This window comes from Echeneis naucrates, chromosome 8 (genome assembly GCF_900963305.1).
Source record: "Echeneis naucrates chromosome 8, fEcheNa1.1, whole genome shotgun sequence".
Lineage (NCBI taxonomy): Eukaryota > Metazoa > Chordata > Actinopteri > Carangiformes > Echeneidae > Echeneis > Echeneis naucrates.
Genome location: NC_042518.1, coordinates 5807798 through 5823089, shown reverse-complemented (window position 1 = coordinate 5823089; position 15292 = coordinate 5807798). Strand labels below are relative to the sequence as shown.

General features: G+C 43.4%; 1 protein-coding gene across 8 annotated transcripts in view; it reads right to left on the bottom strand.

Moving 5' to 3' along the window:
• Positions 1-15292, bottom strand: part of LOC115047523 (inactive phospholipase C-like protein 2) — a 65615-nt gene that overhangs the window by 17370 nt on the left and 32953 nt on the right. For all 8 annotated transcript variants that reach the window (XM_029508507.1, XM_029508506.1, XM_029508508.1 and 5 more), the window contains exons 2-4: positions 11431-13917; positions 6506-6709; positions 2840-2915 (exon numbers count right to left, since the gene is read on the bottom strand). In XM_029508507.1, coding sequence (XP_029364367.1) covers positions 2840-2915; positions 6506-6709; positions 11431-13917 — 2767 coding nt within the window. The remainder of the gene's footprint in view (positions 1-2839; positions 2916-6505; positions 6710-11430; positions 13918-15292) is intronic.

The window sequence follows — 15292 nt, the reverse complement described above, 5'->3', positions numbered from 1 at the left end:
CTTTTGATCACATATTCAGCATTATGAAGGTTAAGTTTGTGGGAATTTTGGAGCCCTTTCTCACTGGACAGTTCAAGTTCTGCAGCACTTTGCAAATTTTAAGGATTCTGTTGTTGAACAATTACGAAAGAATTTTTCATGTGTGCAAGCGAGCAGATATACAGACAACAGGCACCCGAGGAGACAGAAAGCAGACGCCGAGGACAAAGAGCATGCTGAGCCGAGGAGCAGTACACAAGTGTCTGCATTAACATTGGAAAAATTATTTGTTCAGTAAAGCAGGGATGGAGATTATTATAGCACAACTGAAAATGGTGACTTGCAAAAGCAGCATCAGGCATCACAATTTTCCCATCAAGCACTTCTCCAATCTTGAAATACTCTTAAATGGTTTTCATGCTTTGCAAGCTGAGATCTATAGAAATCTATATTTGCTTTTACAGTCATTAATGGACTGTTTTACATTTGCATATGGTGATGCTGAGGGAAATGTAGCAGCAAGGCAGAATAATAATAACAACTCTGAGAGGGAAATGGTTGTTCATGAATCTTAATATGTAGATAAACATTGAAATGAAATACTGCTATTAAACCCACTCTGAGTTTGTATTCTGATATTACTTCAGTTTTGTATTCATTTTGTATTCTCTTCGGCATACAAGGTTAAATTTAATTTAAACTTAGGAAGTTTTGTTTCTTAATTTTGATTTGAGGCCGTAAGTCACGTTACATTGGTCTTTTACACATAAGAAGCTATGCTACTAGAATTAAGAAAACAGTCTTGGGGCAACCTCCTGTTATATTCTACAGCAAAAGAGCTGCTGTTTCATCCATCGATCCATCTTCTACTGCTTTTCTGTTTCCAGGTCATGGGAGTCCATCTCAGGGCCAACACACAAAGACAAACCACCACTCTCGCTTGCATTCAGACCTACGGACAATTTAGTATCACCACTTAACCTAGACATGTCTTTGGACAGGGAGAACATGCAAACTCTGCACAGAAAGGACCCAGGCCGGGAAACAAACCCAGAACCTTCTTATTGTACAATATATTCTTCCTCTCCATTCTTTCTGACCCACTTATCACTGTCAAAACGACAATGTCTGGATATATGAATGAACAGACATGGACTTTATGTACAGTATAATTGAGAATGGCTGCGTGTGTGCGTGCCAGGGGCAGGAGAGTCAGACCGGGGCGATAGGGAGGGCCTTGTTTGGCATGCAGCTGAGGCCCCTACAGGCTGTCACTCCAGCCCTCTGCCACATTGTATCGTTCTTATGTAATGCTACTCTTGTGTGAAAAACCAGTAACTCCAAATTTAGGAATTTCCATGTTTTCACGTCCACTTACATGCTATTTCAGGGGATACTTGAATCTTTGCTCTTCTGAGGCCCTTTCAAAATAAGTGTACTTTAAACAAGTAAGCTTATAAGGCACTAAACAAGACTGTAATTCTTATTGTGCTTCTCAAAAATTTGACATCTTGGAAGTACAAAGCTTTCCACCTTATAGCAGCAATAAGCCAAGTGTCAGCTACCGGTTTCCAGCCACTCTCTTTGCTGTGAGTGTGGCAGTGTGGGGTTTAAGCTCTGCCTAACTCTACTGTTATTGCGTTTGAAGCTACCTCCGGTCCTGGGATAGGGAAACTTGGTGCTGGGGGACACTGCTGTGATATAAGCTCCCGTGTTCAACCTGCATCCCTGAGTAAGTGCACAGCAGGAGTGTCAGTTTGGCTTGTTGTGGAGCTGGGTATAGTGGGCTTAAATCAGCCTCAGGATGCAGAGTTTGGCATGTGCCAAAACAAGCAACAACAACACTGAAAACAAATTTACACCAGCTATTACAAGATCTATAGCTTGAATCCATAGGTTTCCCTCTTTCTTTCCACTCCTGCGATGCTATTGGTTGCATAGCGCAGCATTGGAATGACACCTAAACGGGCAACATTAGGTTGTCAGTATTCAGGGTATGTGCTTGTGTTTGAGGAGCTCTTCAGCAGAGCCACTGCTGCGTGGTAGAAAAGCTAAGCAAATGAGGAACAATTAGTGCTGAATGTAAAAGAGGCTGGAGACCACGAGCCACAGGATTCCTTGATTTGAAGCCATTTCTCCCATAATGATCTTATCATGGTCAACCCTTTTTTAAAGCACGCTGCACTGACACAGCGCGTCTTTAATTCCACCCTTTTTGTTGTATGTTTTGCCGCCCCCTCCCTGCCTCCCTCCCCCTTTTCATTCCATGCTCTGTCAAAAAGATGTTTATGCTCTTTGTCCTCTCCCTCCTGCGGCCCCCTTTGTCTGTGTGGCTGGCTGATTGTTTTCACCTGCCCACAGACATGATAACAACTCTGCTGACTCACTGATGATGACCTGCTCTGTCAACAGCAGCCACTGTTGCTGATGTTGATGGAGATGCTGTAGGAGTAGATGCACTCTGCTCTGTTCTATTAGCGTTCTATTCTTACAGCACACCTTTCATTTGGATCTATCAAAAAAAATAAACAAATAAATAAAATAAAGAAGCAATTAAAAAATTCACCTCCTCTTGTACAACTCTTTTGCAATATTATTTTTCTCAAACAAATTCAAGAATTATGCCAGAGGTGATTCCTTTTACTGTCTGATACAGATTTAGTCGTCGAATTATCATCTTTTTCACAGCAGACCTACCTAATCCTGCCTTTCTTCGGATGAGAGTATTTACATTTGGGGAAAAAAAAATCAATCAAGGCTAAAACGATCTGCTGATCTGCTTTTGAGGGAAAGTTGTGAACAACATGTTCACAGTGAGCCTGTCAGCTGAGGATTCTGCCAGTCCCAGCATGCACCATACCTGCCCGTTGTGCTTGTGTGAGCTTGGAGTAGACAACGTCAGCCGACTCAATCAATGTTCTGCTCGTCTGGATCATCTAGAAAACACAGAGTGCCTGACGTTAGAGCGCATCTCATTGTTACGAGTCGTACCTGAAAATCCTGAAGCATCCTGAACCCATCCAAACCCAGGAGACTCTCACTGTAAAATCGAGATAAGAAGGACACAAACAAATTATCATATAAATGAATGAGTGTTGTTCTTGTATGACTTTAATCTACCATCTTTGAACCCCCTCACCCTCAGCCACCAGGGGTCATCTCGAGGGATTTGGGCTCAGCTGCTGTGTTTACAGACACATTAAAAATTCAGCCTCAGCCTGATTAAGGCAACATGACTGTCATGTACATGTCTTTATCTGATTATTTTAATTGGAGTATGATCGCAATCAGAGGAAGGGGATTCTTTCCAATTAAGTGGACATGTAAACAACATGGTTGAGATCTCCCTTATCTTGTCTATAAGTACAAGAGAGAGCTAGATAACATTGGTGAGGAGAAATCTATTAAGTCCTGCAGTGTTCAATACTATTAGTTCAGTCCTCTCTGCTGTACCACCTGCCACCCAATATACTGAACACACCAGTAATATAATTTGTCATTTATACATTCTCACTCTCTTCCACTACCTCAACGATGTACATACATTGTACATTGAGAGCTACTAAGAAATGGTGTGTGCACTGAAATCACGCAATTTCAGGTGAAGGGATGATTTTTTTTTTTTTCCTACTTTTGCATCTGACCATCATCAGTGTGATGTAGTTTTAGCTTTAAACATCATCCCACAGGCCAGCCCTGAAGCACTGAGCAGGAAGCTAATGAAATTCCACACTCTTCCTGGAGACAGGAAGTGGACTCTCATAATATATGTGTTTGTTTGTTTGTGTGTGTGTGTGTGTTCTTGTGAATGCATTTTCTTTTGCTACTCTAACAAGAGCTGGTTTCAGCACAGACAACTAAAGTGAGCCCTTAGTGGACAGCACCTTCATCCACAGGCAGGGACTTTGCAAAATCCAAAAATATGCAGCACCTTTGACATCCAATGTCTGATGCAACCAATCAAAATTACATTTCTTCAGTGTGAATGAGAACTGTGAGTAGCATGTGTACAAACTGTAAGAGTCGGGGCGGTACTGAAAGAAAGAACACCCAATATCTCCATCAGTGAAGAAACTCAGTGACACGAGTCTTGAATGCAATAGCGGCAATGCATCTCTTCCTCTGACTGGCACAGTGATGCACTAGATGAGCCTACAAAAAGGCTAATCTGCCATTAGAAACTGAGTATGATGAGTGACCACATTTTCCTCCACTGTAAAAATAACTGTGCATCACATTGTTCACATTTATTCAGTTATGAGAATATTTAAAAATTCAGAAACACACAGGAAGATAACAACAAGTTGGACAAAGCATTTTGTTTCAAATTTGTTACGGTGTGAGCCCAACAAATAAAAGCCTGTCAGAGTACCTTTTTGCATTTCTCTGGAAATGCACAGGTATGTGTGCAGTCTGATCTCTAGAAAGAGGGAGCACTGTGATGAGGTTTTGTCTGGCTGGTCACAGCCCACATGGGGGTGACTGAGAATACACACCACACACTGATATTCTGCAGTAAATGGCCTGGTGTTGGCAGCCAACATCCCATGAATTCACACGCATTTATACACACTGGATCTTCTGTTCTTCAGTGGGGAGTGTGCCAACCAGCAGATCTTTGAAAAGCAAACACAAGCTGAGCAGGCCATATGAAAGCCTCAGGACAAAAACTCTGGCTAATGTATGTACATCATTTGCGACCACAATACTGCCCACTGCAATCTTGTGACATCCTATAGGAACATACAGAAACTTCTGTGTGTGCGGAGACAAATCCTGCTGGGGAAAGTGATGACAGCTTTCATCAAGATCACAAGATCACTAACAGAAGAAGAAGGAAGCATTGAGAAGGATCTTTCATTTATTTTTACAAGGTCTTTTTGGACATGGCTTAAAAAAAATAGTGGGCTGTTTCTATAGAACAACTGTTTTGATCAAGGCTAAGAAAAGCTATGATAAAATATGAAATTCTGAGCCTGACTCTCAGCCCGTCCCCAGAAACCTCCTCATCTTGTGGAGCATAAGAGTTGTTCTGACAGTTCCAGGAAGGCTCCTGCTTGGTGCACAGCCTCATAAAAGCCAAAGTGGATTCTATTTGGGGCTTCAAACTGTGTCGCTCCTGACGCCAGTACACTCCTGCAGGTGTCGACAGAAGGAGCACCAGTGGACCCCAAGCAGCACGGACACAAAAACCTTGTTCCTGACCCACTTCACCAGCTCCTACTGAGTGTAACGGGGGGGGGGGTTAAAACAGCAGGTGGTAACCAATCACAGACAGGCCCCCCTCTAACCCCCTCTATAGGCTGTCCCAATGTCAAAAGGATGAAAATGAAGCATTCCAGAAAGAAAGAAGGCAGCAAGCAACAGGACGTGACATTACCATGAACTGCTGAAACTTCACATTCTGACTAGTCAACGGGGTGTTTTGAGCTGCGTTTAAGAGGCTTGTGAAGCACATCTTGAATCAAATGTTAGACAATCTAGCATTAAGTGAAGTAGAAAGCTAAAAGCTGTGCTTTTTTATGTAAGTGTGGAAACGACGTGGCATCAGCACGTATCAGAATGTAGCCTCTGATTTCATACTTGAATGCCTGAGTGCTTTGACATTTTACCTTTGCCTGAAGTAGATATTGCTGCAATGCTGTGCAGTATATTAAGCGTGTTATTGTCTCAAAGGAACACATAATAATAATCAGTTAATTTTTTGGTATATATTAATGTATACATCTATCCAAATTCATTTCTATTCCTGGATCCACCCACTCACTCGATTCCCATTTCTAATCTACCTGCACACCCACACTGTGGTTGAATAGGCTTTTTTTGGAAAGCGGTAATAAAACATCTAGGATAAGATGATTCATTCATTATAAATAGTGTTTCCCCTTATGTAGTTGTGGCTGCAGCCAATCCCAGCTGAGTGGAAAAGGAACAACCTGGACAGCTGATCGCAGGGCTGGCATTAAAAGGAAGGAAGATGTTAGAGAACAAACTGGCCAGCTGGCCAGAACCTTCTTGCTGTTGGACAACATTACCCCGACAGCCCAAGGCCAACGATAAGACCTCACTGATATCCCTAAATACTGAGGGAAGGTGCTTTAGTGCATCCTATCTTATATCCTTTAGCCTAGGATGCACTGGACCATCCTTTTATGAACAGAAAGCAGATAAAAACACAGTGAGATTTCTCTCCCTTGTTCTCCTCTTTTCATGCGAGCCCTCGTTTGTTTGTTAATGTTTGACGGCGTTTCATCTTGTTCTGCTGTCTTGTTTCTGTTACAGTACCTGTATGTACACTACGTACCTGTTGTCCTGTTCTCTCATCTTAGTCTGGCTTGTTAGCCTGGATTCTATTTAAGAAACTGCATTGCACCATCCCGATGTCTCCCTGCCTGGCTTTGTGTGCGCTGAATTCAGTTACACTTTAGTGCTGATTGAAATTCCAATGAATACACGTTTGAGATTTACCAGCAAAAGCATTTTGGTCCACCTGCAGTATGAACACATCTGCTTGCTGTTTCTTTACCATATCATAGGCGGTGAGCACTTTGCGCAGCAGCTCTGGCACAGGACCCTGAGCCTCCATGGTGGGGTAGGTCTCACTCAGGTCCACCGTCACCCTCAGCGACCGCTCACTGTTCATCAGCCAGGTAGACACTGTCAGGATGCATTGCTTCATGTTGGCTGCGGGGGTCAGGCCGCACAGCTCCTTGAATGACACCATAGCATTCTGGGAAGAAAAGATCCACAATGAAGAATGTTAATATGGCTATGGATGCATAAGAATCGCACAAAAACAAACGAAAAAAAAAAAAAAAATCACCATTGTTGAAAATTGTTCAAATTACATAAACATGCTTGAATAATGGGTCCTTGGCCTCTTAACATATTAACCAAGGCAACTATCGACTTCCGAAATCACCATCTAAGGAAAATTCCTGTTGAGTTCTTTTATTTGTCAAACGAATGACGGTGGTCCTAATGGAATGGCAAATATTGAAACCACTTTATGTAGAAGACCTGAAGTAAGGAGATTTAATGAGAAGGAAACTCCCCTGAGACCAGACAAAAGATAAAATAACAGCTTAGCAGTGTTGGCCTCAGTGACTGCAACATTGGTATGAAATAATATGTTTTTCATAACATCAGTCTGCTCAGAGGCTAAACTTCTGTTTGTAAGCTGGAGGTGTTAGACACATTCAATCATTCATTCTCACTCTTTCCTTCCCTCAGCTTTTCTTTAATGCATTTTCACCCACCAATCTATATAAACCTATCCACCTTAAAAAGTTACTTATATTTCTTCATGATGACTTTCTTCACGGTCATACTTTTGATATCAGCTGCTTCATAAATGAGAAAATCTCAACATGCCCTGTTTATTAAAACTTGTGCCAACAATCCCCCCCCCATTGGGAGAGCGGCTGCAGTTCATTTTGAAGACAGACGTCTGTCATCAGTCACAGGGTTAGTGAGTCAGGCCAAGAGCGCCTCCTCTTCACTTGTTGAAGCGTCAGTCAACTGAAATTCATTGAAAACTTCACTGAAATGGCTCTCATTGTAAAAAATCTATTACATTAGACAAAAGCATCGGCCAAAGAAATGTCACCGGAGAAAGGCATGAAACCTGCCAGCATTGTGACAGAGATTTACTTGGATTTCTTTCTGCACTTGTGTTATGTCTCTGATTTTCTGTTTAATCCAGGGAACCAGATCACAGAGAGTAGCTTTAATTCTCTGTCCTGCCTACACAGCCATCACCGCTGAAATACAACAAGCTGAAGTTGATTATTTCCTCAAACTTCTGCCCAGAAACTGACACACACCTAAACACCATGTTCAACAGCAGATTGTCAGTCGATACTCAATTTAACTCCAAACATGCTACCAGGCTCACTTTCCCTCCTCCATTTCAGTCATTCTTCAACTTTCCTGGCACGGCCCACTTTTCAGTCTTAGATGCCTGAGTTTCTGCAGCTCCAGTAACAAAGCAGCTTTCTCTCTCGCTCAGATGGAATTTGAATAACCAAAGCAGGTCCACTGATTTTTCAGAGTAGAGTAGAGTATCCATCATTGAACTTGGTTAAGTGGCAGCATGAGAAGGGAGTGTGACAGAGAGAGGGCCAGCGTAACAGAAGCAGTGAAAAAGAGCAAATTGGGTTGATGCATGAGGAGCCAGAACTGCAGAGACATACTGTCAGAAAGGCGAGGGCGATCATGGGAAACAGTGAAGAAACATGAGTAATGTGAGGTGAAGGGAAAACTGGGGACAGAATGGCAGTGGAGGCAAAAAAAAAAAAAAAAAAAAAAACAAGCCAGTGTTGGTATTTGGGAATCAGTCCACACATTCTGCAGTGTGGGAACCAGCTGTCTCCCTGGGTTAGACCTCCAGCTCAGCACAAAGACTCACAACCCCCCCCAGGAGCTCAAGAGGATGTGTTGTCACTGTGGGGCCGGCCTTCCTGGAGACAGCGAGGGTGGCCAGGGGACGCAGTCGGCATCTGTGTGCTGAGCCTCAGTGTGGGCCATTGAAACACCACGGTGGAAGCAGGGCCACTCTGGGCCTCTGACTGTGCGTTTTTGTGAACTATGAGCGTGTACTTTTGGATGTGTCTGTACGGTTTACACTAATTACTAGCATTCGTGATGCTTCGCGTGCGCATCGGACCACATGGGTAAATGTTTTTAGATAATTGTTCTGCAGAAAAAGCCGTACTGTTTTGAAGCTGCAGTGTTACAAAATCCAACGAGAGGCTTGTGTTTTTAATTACTCCCTCCCCCCACTCTACGCCCCTTCCAACTTTCCCAAATGAGAGCTCTGTGTCCAGATACAACACTTCTTTTGTCTCAGTTTGCCCCCCTTCTCTTTTTCTGCCTCTATCTGTTTATCTCTCTCTGGCCTACAGCAATGAGTTCTGGTGAATGGGCCTGTGATGAAACACACACATTTCAGCAAATAAAAAGAAACTCCAGGCTGGCAGCTCTCCCCCAGCTCCATCAGCACTTCATAAAGGTTCATGGGCAGCAGGCTCTGAAAAGACCGTCATTCAAGTCTCCCACAGAAATAATTGATTTGCTGCCTAGATCCACATAAAAAAAAAAACTTGGCAGCCAATCGTATCTTCCCATTGGTCAGTGTTCATGGCTTTCTTAAATCTTTTTAATAGTCAAACACACTTTTCTTTCAGCTATTATTCAGAGCTGCCCACCTGGAAGCTTTGCTGTTTGAGGATAAAAGGAATGGAGAAAGAGGTTGGTGAGGTGAAATAGCGCTTTTGACAGCGGCATCTAAAGTGTGTATGTGCGTGCTCCGCTTTCATGGCTGAGGCTGTACGTTTTGATATAAGGGAATTTTATGAATAAGCACAAAAGATGTTTCTCTCTCACATGAATGTGTAATCTTGGCTGGCCAGGTCTCCAGAAGCGGCCCAGTAGCTGCCTTGTGGCCTGCTGGCTGCTGGGCCTGTTGCTGCCCTGTAGATGCACAGCACCAGCCTCCACACATGTGGCCTTTACAAAGCCTTTCACAGCTCTCCAATTTTATTTTCTTTTTTTCCACATTTAAAAGGCAGGGGCCTTTTTCCATCTTTATTTATCCCTATCATCTTCACCCCTTTCATTCATCTCAGCAACTTTCATCTCCTCAATTCAAAGGGAAAATATTTACATTTCAAACGGTGCGGTTTGATCAGGTTAAAATTGTCGTCTGTCCACTGACATTTTTTTTTCATGTAGTCCTACAGATTAGATTCCAAAGCCATTCGCTATAAAATAGGTTTCAAAGCCACACAACAGATTAGAGCGTCAGCTGTGACACATGGCACATCTTTGATTACTTCCATATTTAACAAGAGTTGGAGTTTTACAAAGGTCGAGATGCTCTTGATTAGTCTGTGTCAGATTGATAGGACTGAGAGTTCACAGTGAACCATATTTCATGTCTTATTCACAAAATCTCCCTTTGATGACTCACATCCACACAGAGATTGGGAGCTAAAATGGGGCATCCATTAGTCGCACCTTCAGGTGATTCCAGCATGCAACACTTTGCACGCTGTCTACACCCGAAAATAGCGTTTATTTTGGGGAAACGCTATCAGGATTGTTCATCGCGAGCTTGCATTCTCACAATGATTTTCTGTGGTTTTCCTGAAATTGCCTGTGACTGTGATCTGATGATGTTACAACCTCTAAAATTACATGATCAATTTCACCTCTAGAACGTAAACATATCCCTCCACTCCCATAACATGCCTAGTTCCACAACTGAAAACTGCATAACAGCATGCCACAGGATCTCTAATCCCGTCTGCTCATATAGCTTGGTCTTCTTTTTTTGTTTGTAGAACCATTAGACTGCAATTACTACTTCCTGAAAACAGTAAGTATTTATGACCCGGATATATTAAATGGAGGCTGTTATATGATGAGTTGCTTCTGAAGAAAAATACAGTATGAGATGCCAACATGTTTTTCTTTAGTCCTCTTCATTATTATATAGTAATAACTATAAACACATGACAATATTATTTTTATCATGAAAACTGTTAGAGAAAACAAGAGTAAGTCTGTCGCGCTAAACTGACAACCAAACAACATAACACTTGGCACGTGAAAGGCTCATTGGCTCTCTTCATGTTGTGAGCAAATGAGAGAAGATTTGTATTGCATCCCTCAGTCCACAAAAACTAAATGCTAAACTGCACTGAAATGCTTCTGCTATTGGTCATTTTGCATATATATGCTCTGGTTACTAATCATCATTTGCTCATCCAGAGTCGTTTTACCTTAGTGCGCTAATTGCCAAGCAAATCCAGTCCTCTCCCCTGAGCAGTAACTGTCCCCTAATTAATGATTACACTACTCATAAACCTTATAATTGTACAGCTACATCACTTTATTATCATACTCCTCTCCAACATTAATAGAGCACAATTAGCGATGAGCCTTTATCCACAACAGCAAGTACAATTAGTTTAATCAGAAACACTCCAATCAGTTTGGACGCACTGAAGCAATATAACACTGGGTGGTTTCATACTTGGTGACTGCTTTGCATTTTCACATCTTAATTTTGAACCAAATACTCAGACAGCCATGAACATTCGTCAAAAAGGTCCTGTTTCCCAGAAAAACTCTATTTAAACTGATTTAAAATAGTAACTGTAATGCTCAGGAAACCAGGGAACTGACATGCATTTGCTGTGGCACTAAACAACATGGTGATTAACCCAGTGACGAGAATTTGTGTTTGATGTTTCAATTTTCTGTTCTGATGTGTAGTATCAGTTATAATTGTTGGTGTATATTATGCAACAGGCCACCATTCTCACATACTTTTGCATTTAGATGTGGAAGATAAGATATTATGCCAACATATCAGCAATCACACACAAGCCCATCAGCGATGATTTTTATCTGCTGTATGAATAGTTTCATGTAACATCTTACCTGTACATTTTCTCTGAGGTCTGTGGCCTCCCTGAGCGGCTGTGTGGAAGCTCTGAAGAGCTCGTCTACCACTTTGATCCCTGTGGTTTTGGTGGTTGTGTACTCCCGGGCCTTCCTACCCTTCCTGACGGAGAGACCCCTCTTATGTGCCTTTCCCCCACCTCGCCTGTTGGTAATGGCTACATGGACAAACAGAGTGGTATTGGGTAAGAACTCTCCTGTAAGAGACTGTAGAGGGACGTGTCTATAGCCTGGCTGTAGGCACTCAAATGGGATGGTGTATTGGCCAATGAACTCGTCTCCAATGTAGTCGTCATCCAGCACTACAAAGCGCAGTACAGCCAGTTCTGGTAGATTGATCTGGAATTCAAAGCTCTCGTCAAAAATTGGGTTGTCACCATTCTGGGACACCGTCTTGGTTCTTTGTTCTGCACAGTCAGCAGGGATGCCGTGAATCTCCACATATATGTAGGGCTCCACTACGTCACCCTTAGCAGCAGAGCCGCGAGGCTTTGGCAAATTCTGCCCGCTGATGACCTTAATGTGAAGAAGCTGGGCAGACACCCCTGGAAGGGAATCCCGAGCATTGGCACTAAAGTAGGACACCTCCTCTCTCATGATGGCTGGCCGCAAAACGTAGCCGCAGTTTCCGTTCTGCCTGAACCAGCCAAGGTTGAGGTCCATCATCAAGCCTGGGGTCTGGTAGTTCATGGCCACAATCTGGCACCCACACTTCCAGAAATCTTGGGGGTTCATGTTGCTGGCATCAATTCTCATAGGTGTGGGATATACCCTGGAGAGAAAGCGTTTGTTATAGCAGACAAATTCCTCCGGGAACTCGTTAGCAAATCTGTTTGCATCCACCTCATTGAAGGAGCAGATCTCCCAGTATTTTTGGTCCCTCTTAGATATCTCAAAGTCCCTGAACTGGACCGACTTGCAGAGAGACACCAGATCAGAAAGCTCCTTGCACAGTCTTAGTCTCTTGCAGCACAAACCATTCAGATGGTCCTTCTCATCAGCTCCCACTCTCCGGGACATTTCCAGGCCCTCCTCTTCATCTGTCACATCCCCCTCAGGATCATTGCAGTTGGGGGGTAGCCTCTTGCCTTTGATGAGGATTTTACCTTTCAGTTTCTCAGGGGAGGGTAGGTAGTTTTCCTCCTTGTTGGGGGATTCCACATACAGCTTGTCACCAAGAATCTTCTTCATGTGCTGTGCCATGACTCTCTGCTGTGGGATGCAGCAGTGGGTCACCAAGCAGAGAATCAGGGGATACTCAGAGCTCTCAAAAGCATATTGGTTAATAATGTCCAGGACTTTAGACAAAGCGAGCTGTGAGGCCACGGAACTACCTACATACACCACCGGTTCATTATCAGGGCCATCCCACACAATGACCTCAATGCTGCGACACCCCATTCTCAGAGCACGGATGTAACTGCTGATGTCTGATGAACCCCAAAAATGGTCTTCCAGAAGGGAGGCATTATGTGAGGAGTTGATGTAGTAGTGGGACAGAGGCTGCGTCATATCCTGGCACACACGTTTGTGCTGGGGGTCAAAGATGTGGCATTCAGAGGAGAGGAGGTAGTGTGTAAAGCCATCAATGGAGAGGTAGCTCCTCTCCCTGCCTTCAGCAGATGGCTCAAATTTCTGAACAATATCCCTGCACATGTCCTCCGTTACACTTTCCACACCTTGCTCCAAGTCTGCGAATAGCATCAGATCTTTACTGTCCAGGTACTCCTTGTTGCTGGAGAACTGCATCAGCAGGAAGAAAATCTCTGGCCGTGTGCAGAGTTCACAGTATGCCTCCACAAAGGTGTCTATGTTAATTGCTTCTCCATATTGGTCTTTTGATTTTTGAAGCTCCTTGAACTTCAGCTCTATCCTTGACTCTTTCATTCCTGGGTTGAGCCCTTTAATTATCTGGGTGGCCCTGAACAGATCTATGTGTCCTTCTTTGTCCATATCTGCCAGCTCAAACACCGAGCCAATCCATGAGGTCCGTAGACTTGGTTGGCTGGGCTCTGCCATGTCCACAGTGTGCCGTCCATAAGACACCAGATACCTCAGGCCCATGACCCAGGTGCTGACAACATCTGCAGTGCTAGCTACTAAGTCTAAGGACTCGTAGTTATCTCCATAGATGATTGAGAAGGCGCATTCATCTGGGAACTGATCTGAGAGTCCGTTGCTGCGCAGAACAGGAGTTTTCTTTCCCAAACGGACTTCTTTGATGCTCTTGATCTCAAGTTTGGCCTTCTCTGAATCCTTCTTGGACGGCTCCCAGCGGAGCCAATGCATGTCTGGATCCAGCAGGAAGTATCGGTTGTACATACGTGAGTTGGAGCGCACCTTCTTCATCTCACAGCCCTCCATCATAAAGGCCATACAGGCAGCTGTGCTGTTGATCTTCCGGTCACTGGGCATTGAGCTGAAGGACACGGTTTTCTTCCTCACCTGCCTCTGTTTGGAGCCATCCTGGAAACAAAAAGGGAAAGGGAAGGGTCGGAGTAGAGAGAGGTTTCTTGGTTAAACACTGTATTTCATTCATGAGATAGCAGTGAACACCAGTGAAATTATGCCACTATTCAGAGGAGAAAGGAGACAAAAGGTGGAGTTTGCCCTTTCATTACAGAGCAGCTTTACACCAAGGTAGATACAGCATATGCACATTGAATCATTCAAGAAAAATCCCAATTCAAGCTGCTATGCTGCTAAAGAGACAATTTAAACTTCATATAATCAGGTTTAAACCAACAGTCCAAAGAGGCACTGGGCTGTCTGAAGATGTGAAGTTTGCAGAATCAGTGACTTCATTTTTGAGATCACATTTTAAAATCTTTTTGAAAAAGCCTCCTTTCATCTAATAAATCTGCTCATAGTTTAAATTGTATAACTTCATGATTAGAGAGGGACCCTATGGGATTTTTCCTCAGGACAAATCATAGCAAAGTGCAGCAGGTCGTGCTGCTTAGTTTATTTTTTTATGAGGACTACCTGCCATAATGACGGGGGGAAAGGCTGGAGATATTGTAGAGTCTTGGTCTGGCTGAAGTTTCAACGGTTTCACTGTCAGACAAAGTTAAAACTGTGAGATTTGTTGGTTAAAGATTAATGCCGGGTAACCTCATGTGGGAAATATACATCTCTTGCCAAAGTCAATGCAATGTTTGTTGAAGGTCTGAGAAGACCATCTCCAAGACCCCAGGCAGAGGACAAACTTGTGAAAGCAGTAAAAACACCACTTGCCACGGACAAACTTTTACAGCTTTTAGATTTGTGAGTCTTGCTGGCAGACAGCAGACAGACAGTACTGCTCTATTTCCACACAGGACTGTGGTTAGTTAGATAGCGTGAATGCAGATGGCCTGGTTTGGGGCTTGGAAAATGTGCTTGTTGAATAATGCATGTTACAGAGAGCAGTGCATTAAAATCAAACCTCAACCAATCCACAAATTACTGTTACACATATAAGATTCTACACACAAAACCTGACCAGACTCTCATTGTTGAACTCGGGCGGAAGACAGATTCTTGTACAGAAGAATTTAGAGAAATGCTCTGCTGTTGGTGGTGATATTTTATTCTATTCAGCACCTTCAGTGTTAAAGTCTAATCTCCCCTTTCTTTCGTTTTTGTTAGAAAGTCACAGAGCTGTTGAGAGGTGAGAATGCCCTCCTCCGTTTGTGGAGTAGGACTACCTGTACGGGGTCTGATGGATCTCCCCTTGGAACATGGCTCAATGCTAGCTGTAGAGAAACATGCCAGGGAAATCCATCTTCTACCTGATGCTGGGTGAGGCAGATGACGCCACGATTAATGAGCAGCACTTGATTCAAAGCCGAAGAAATGA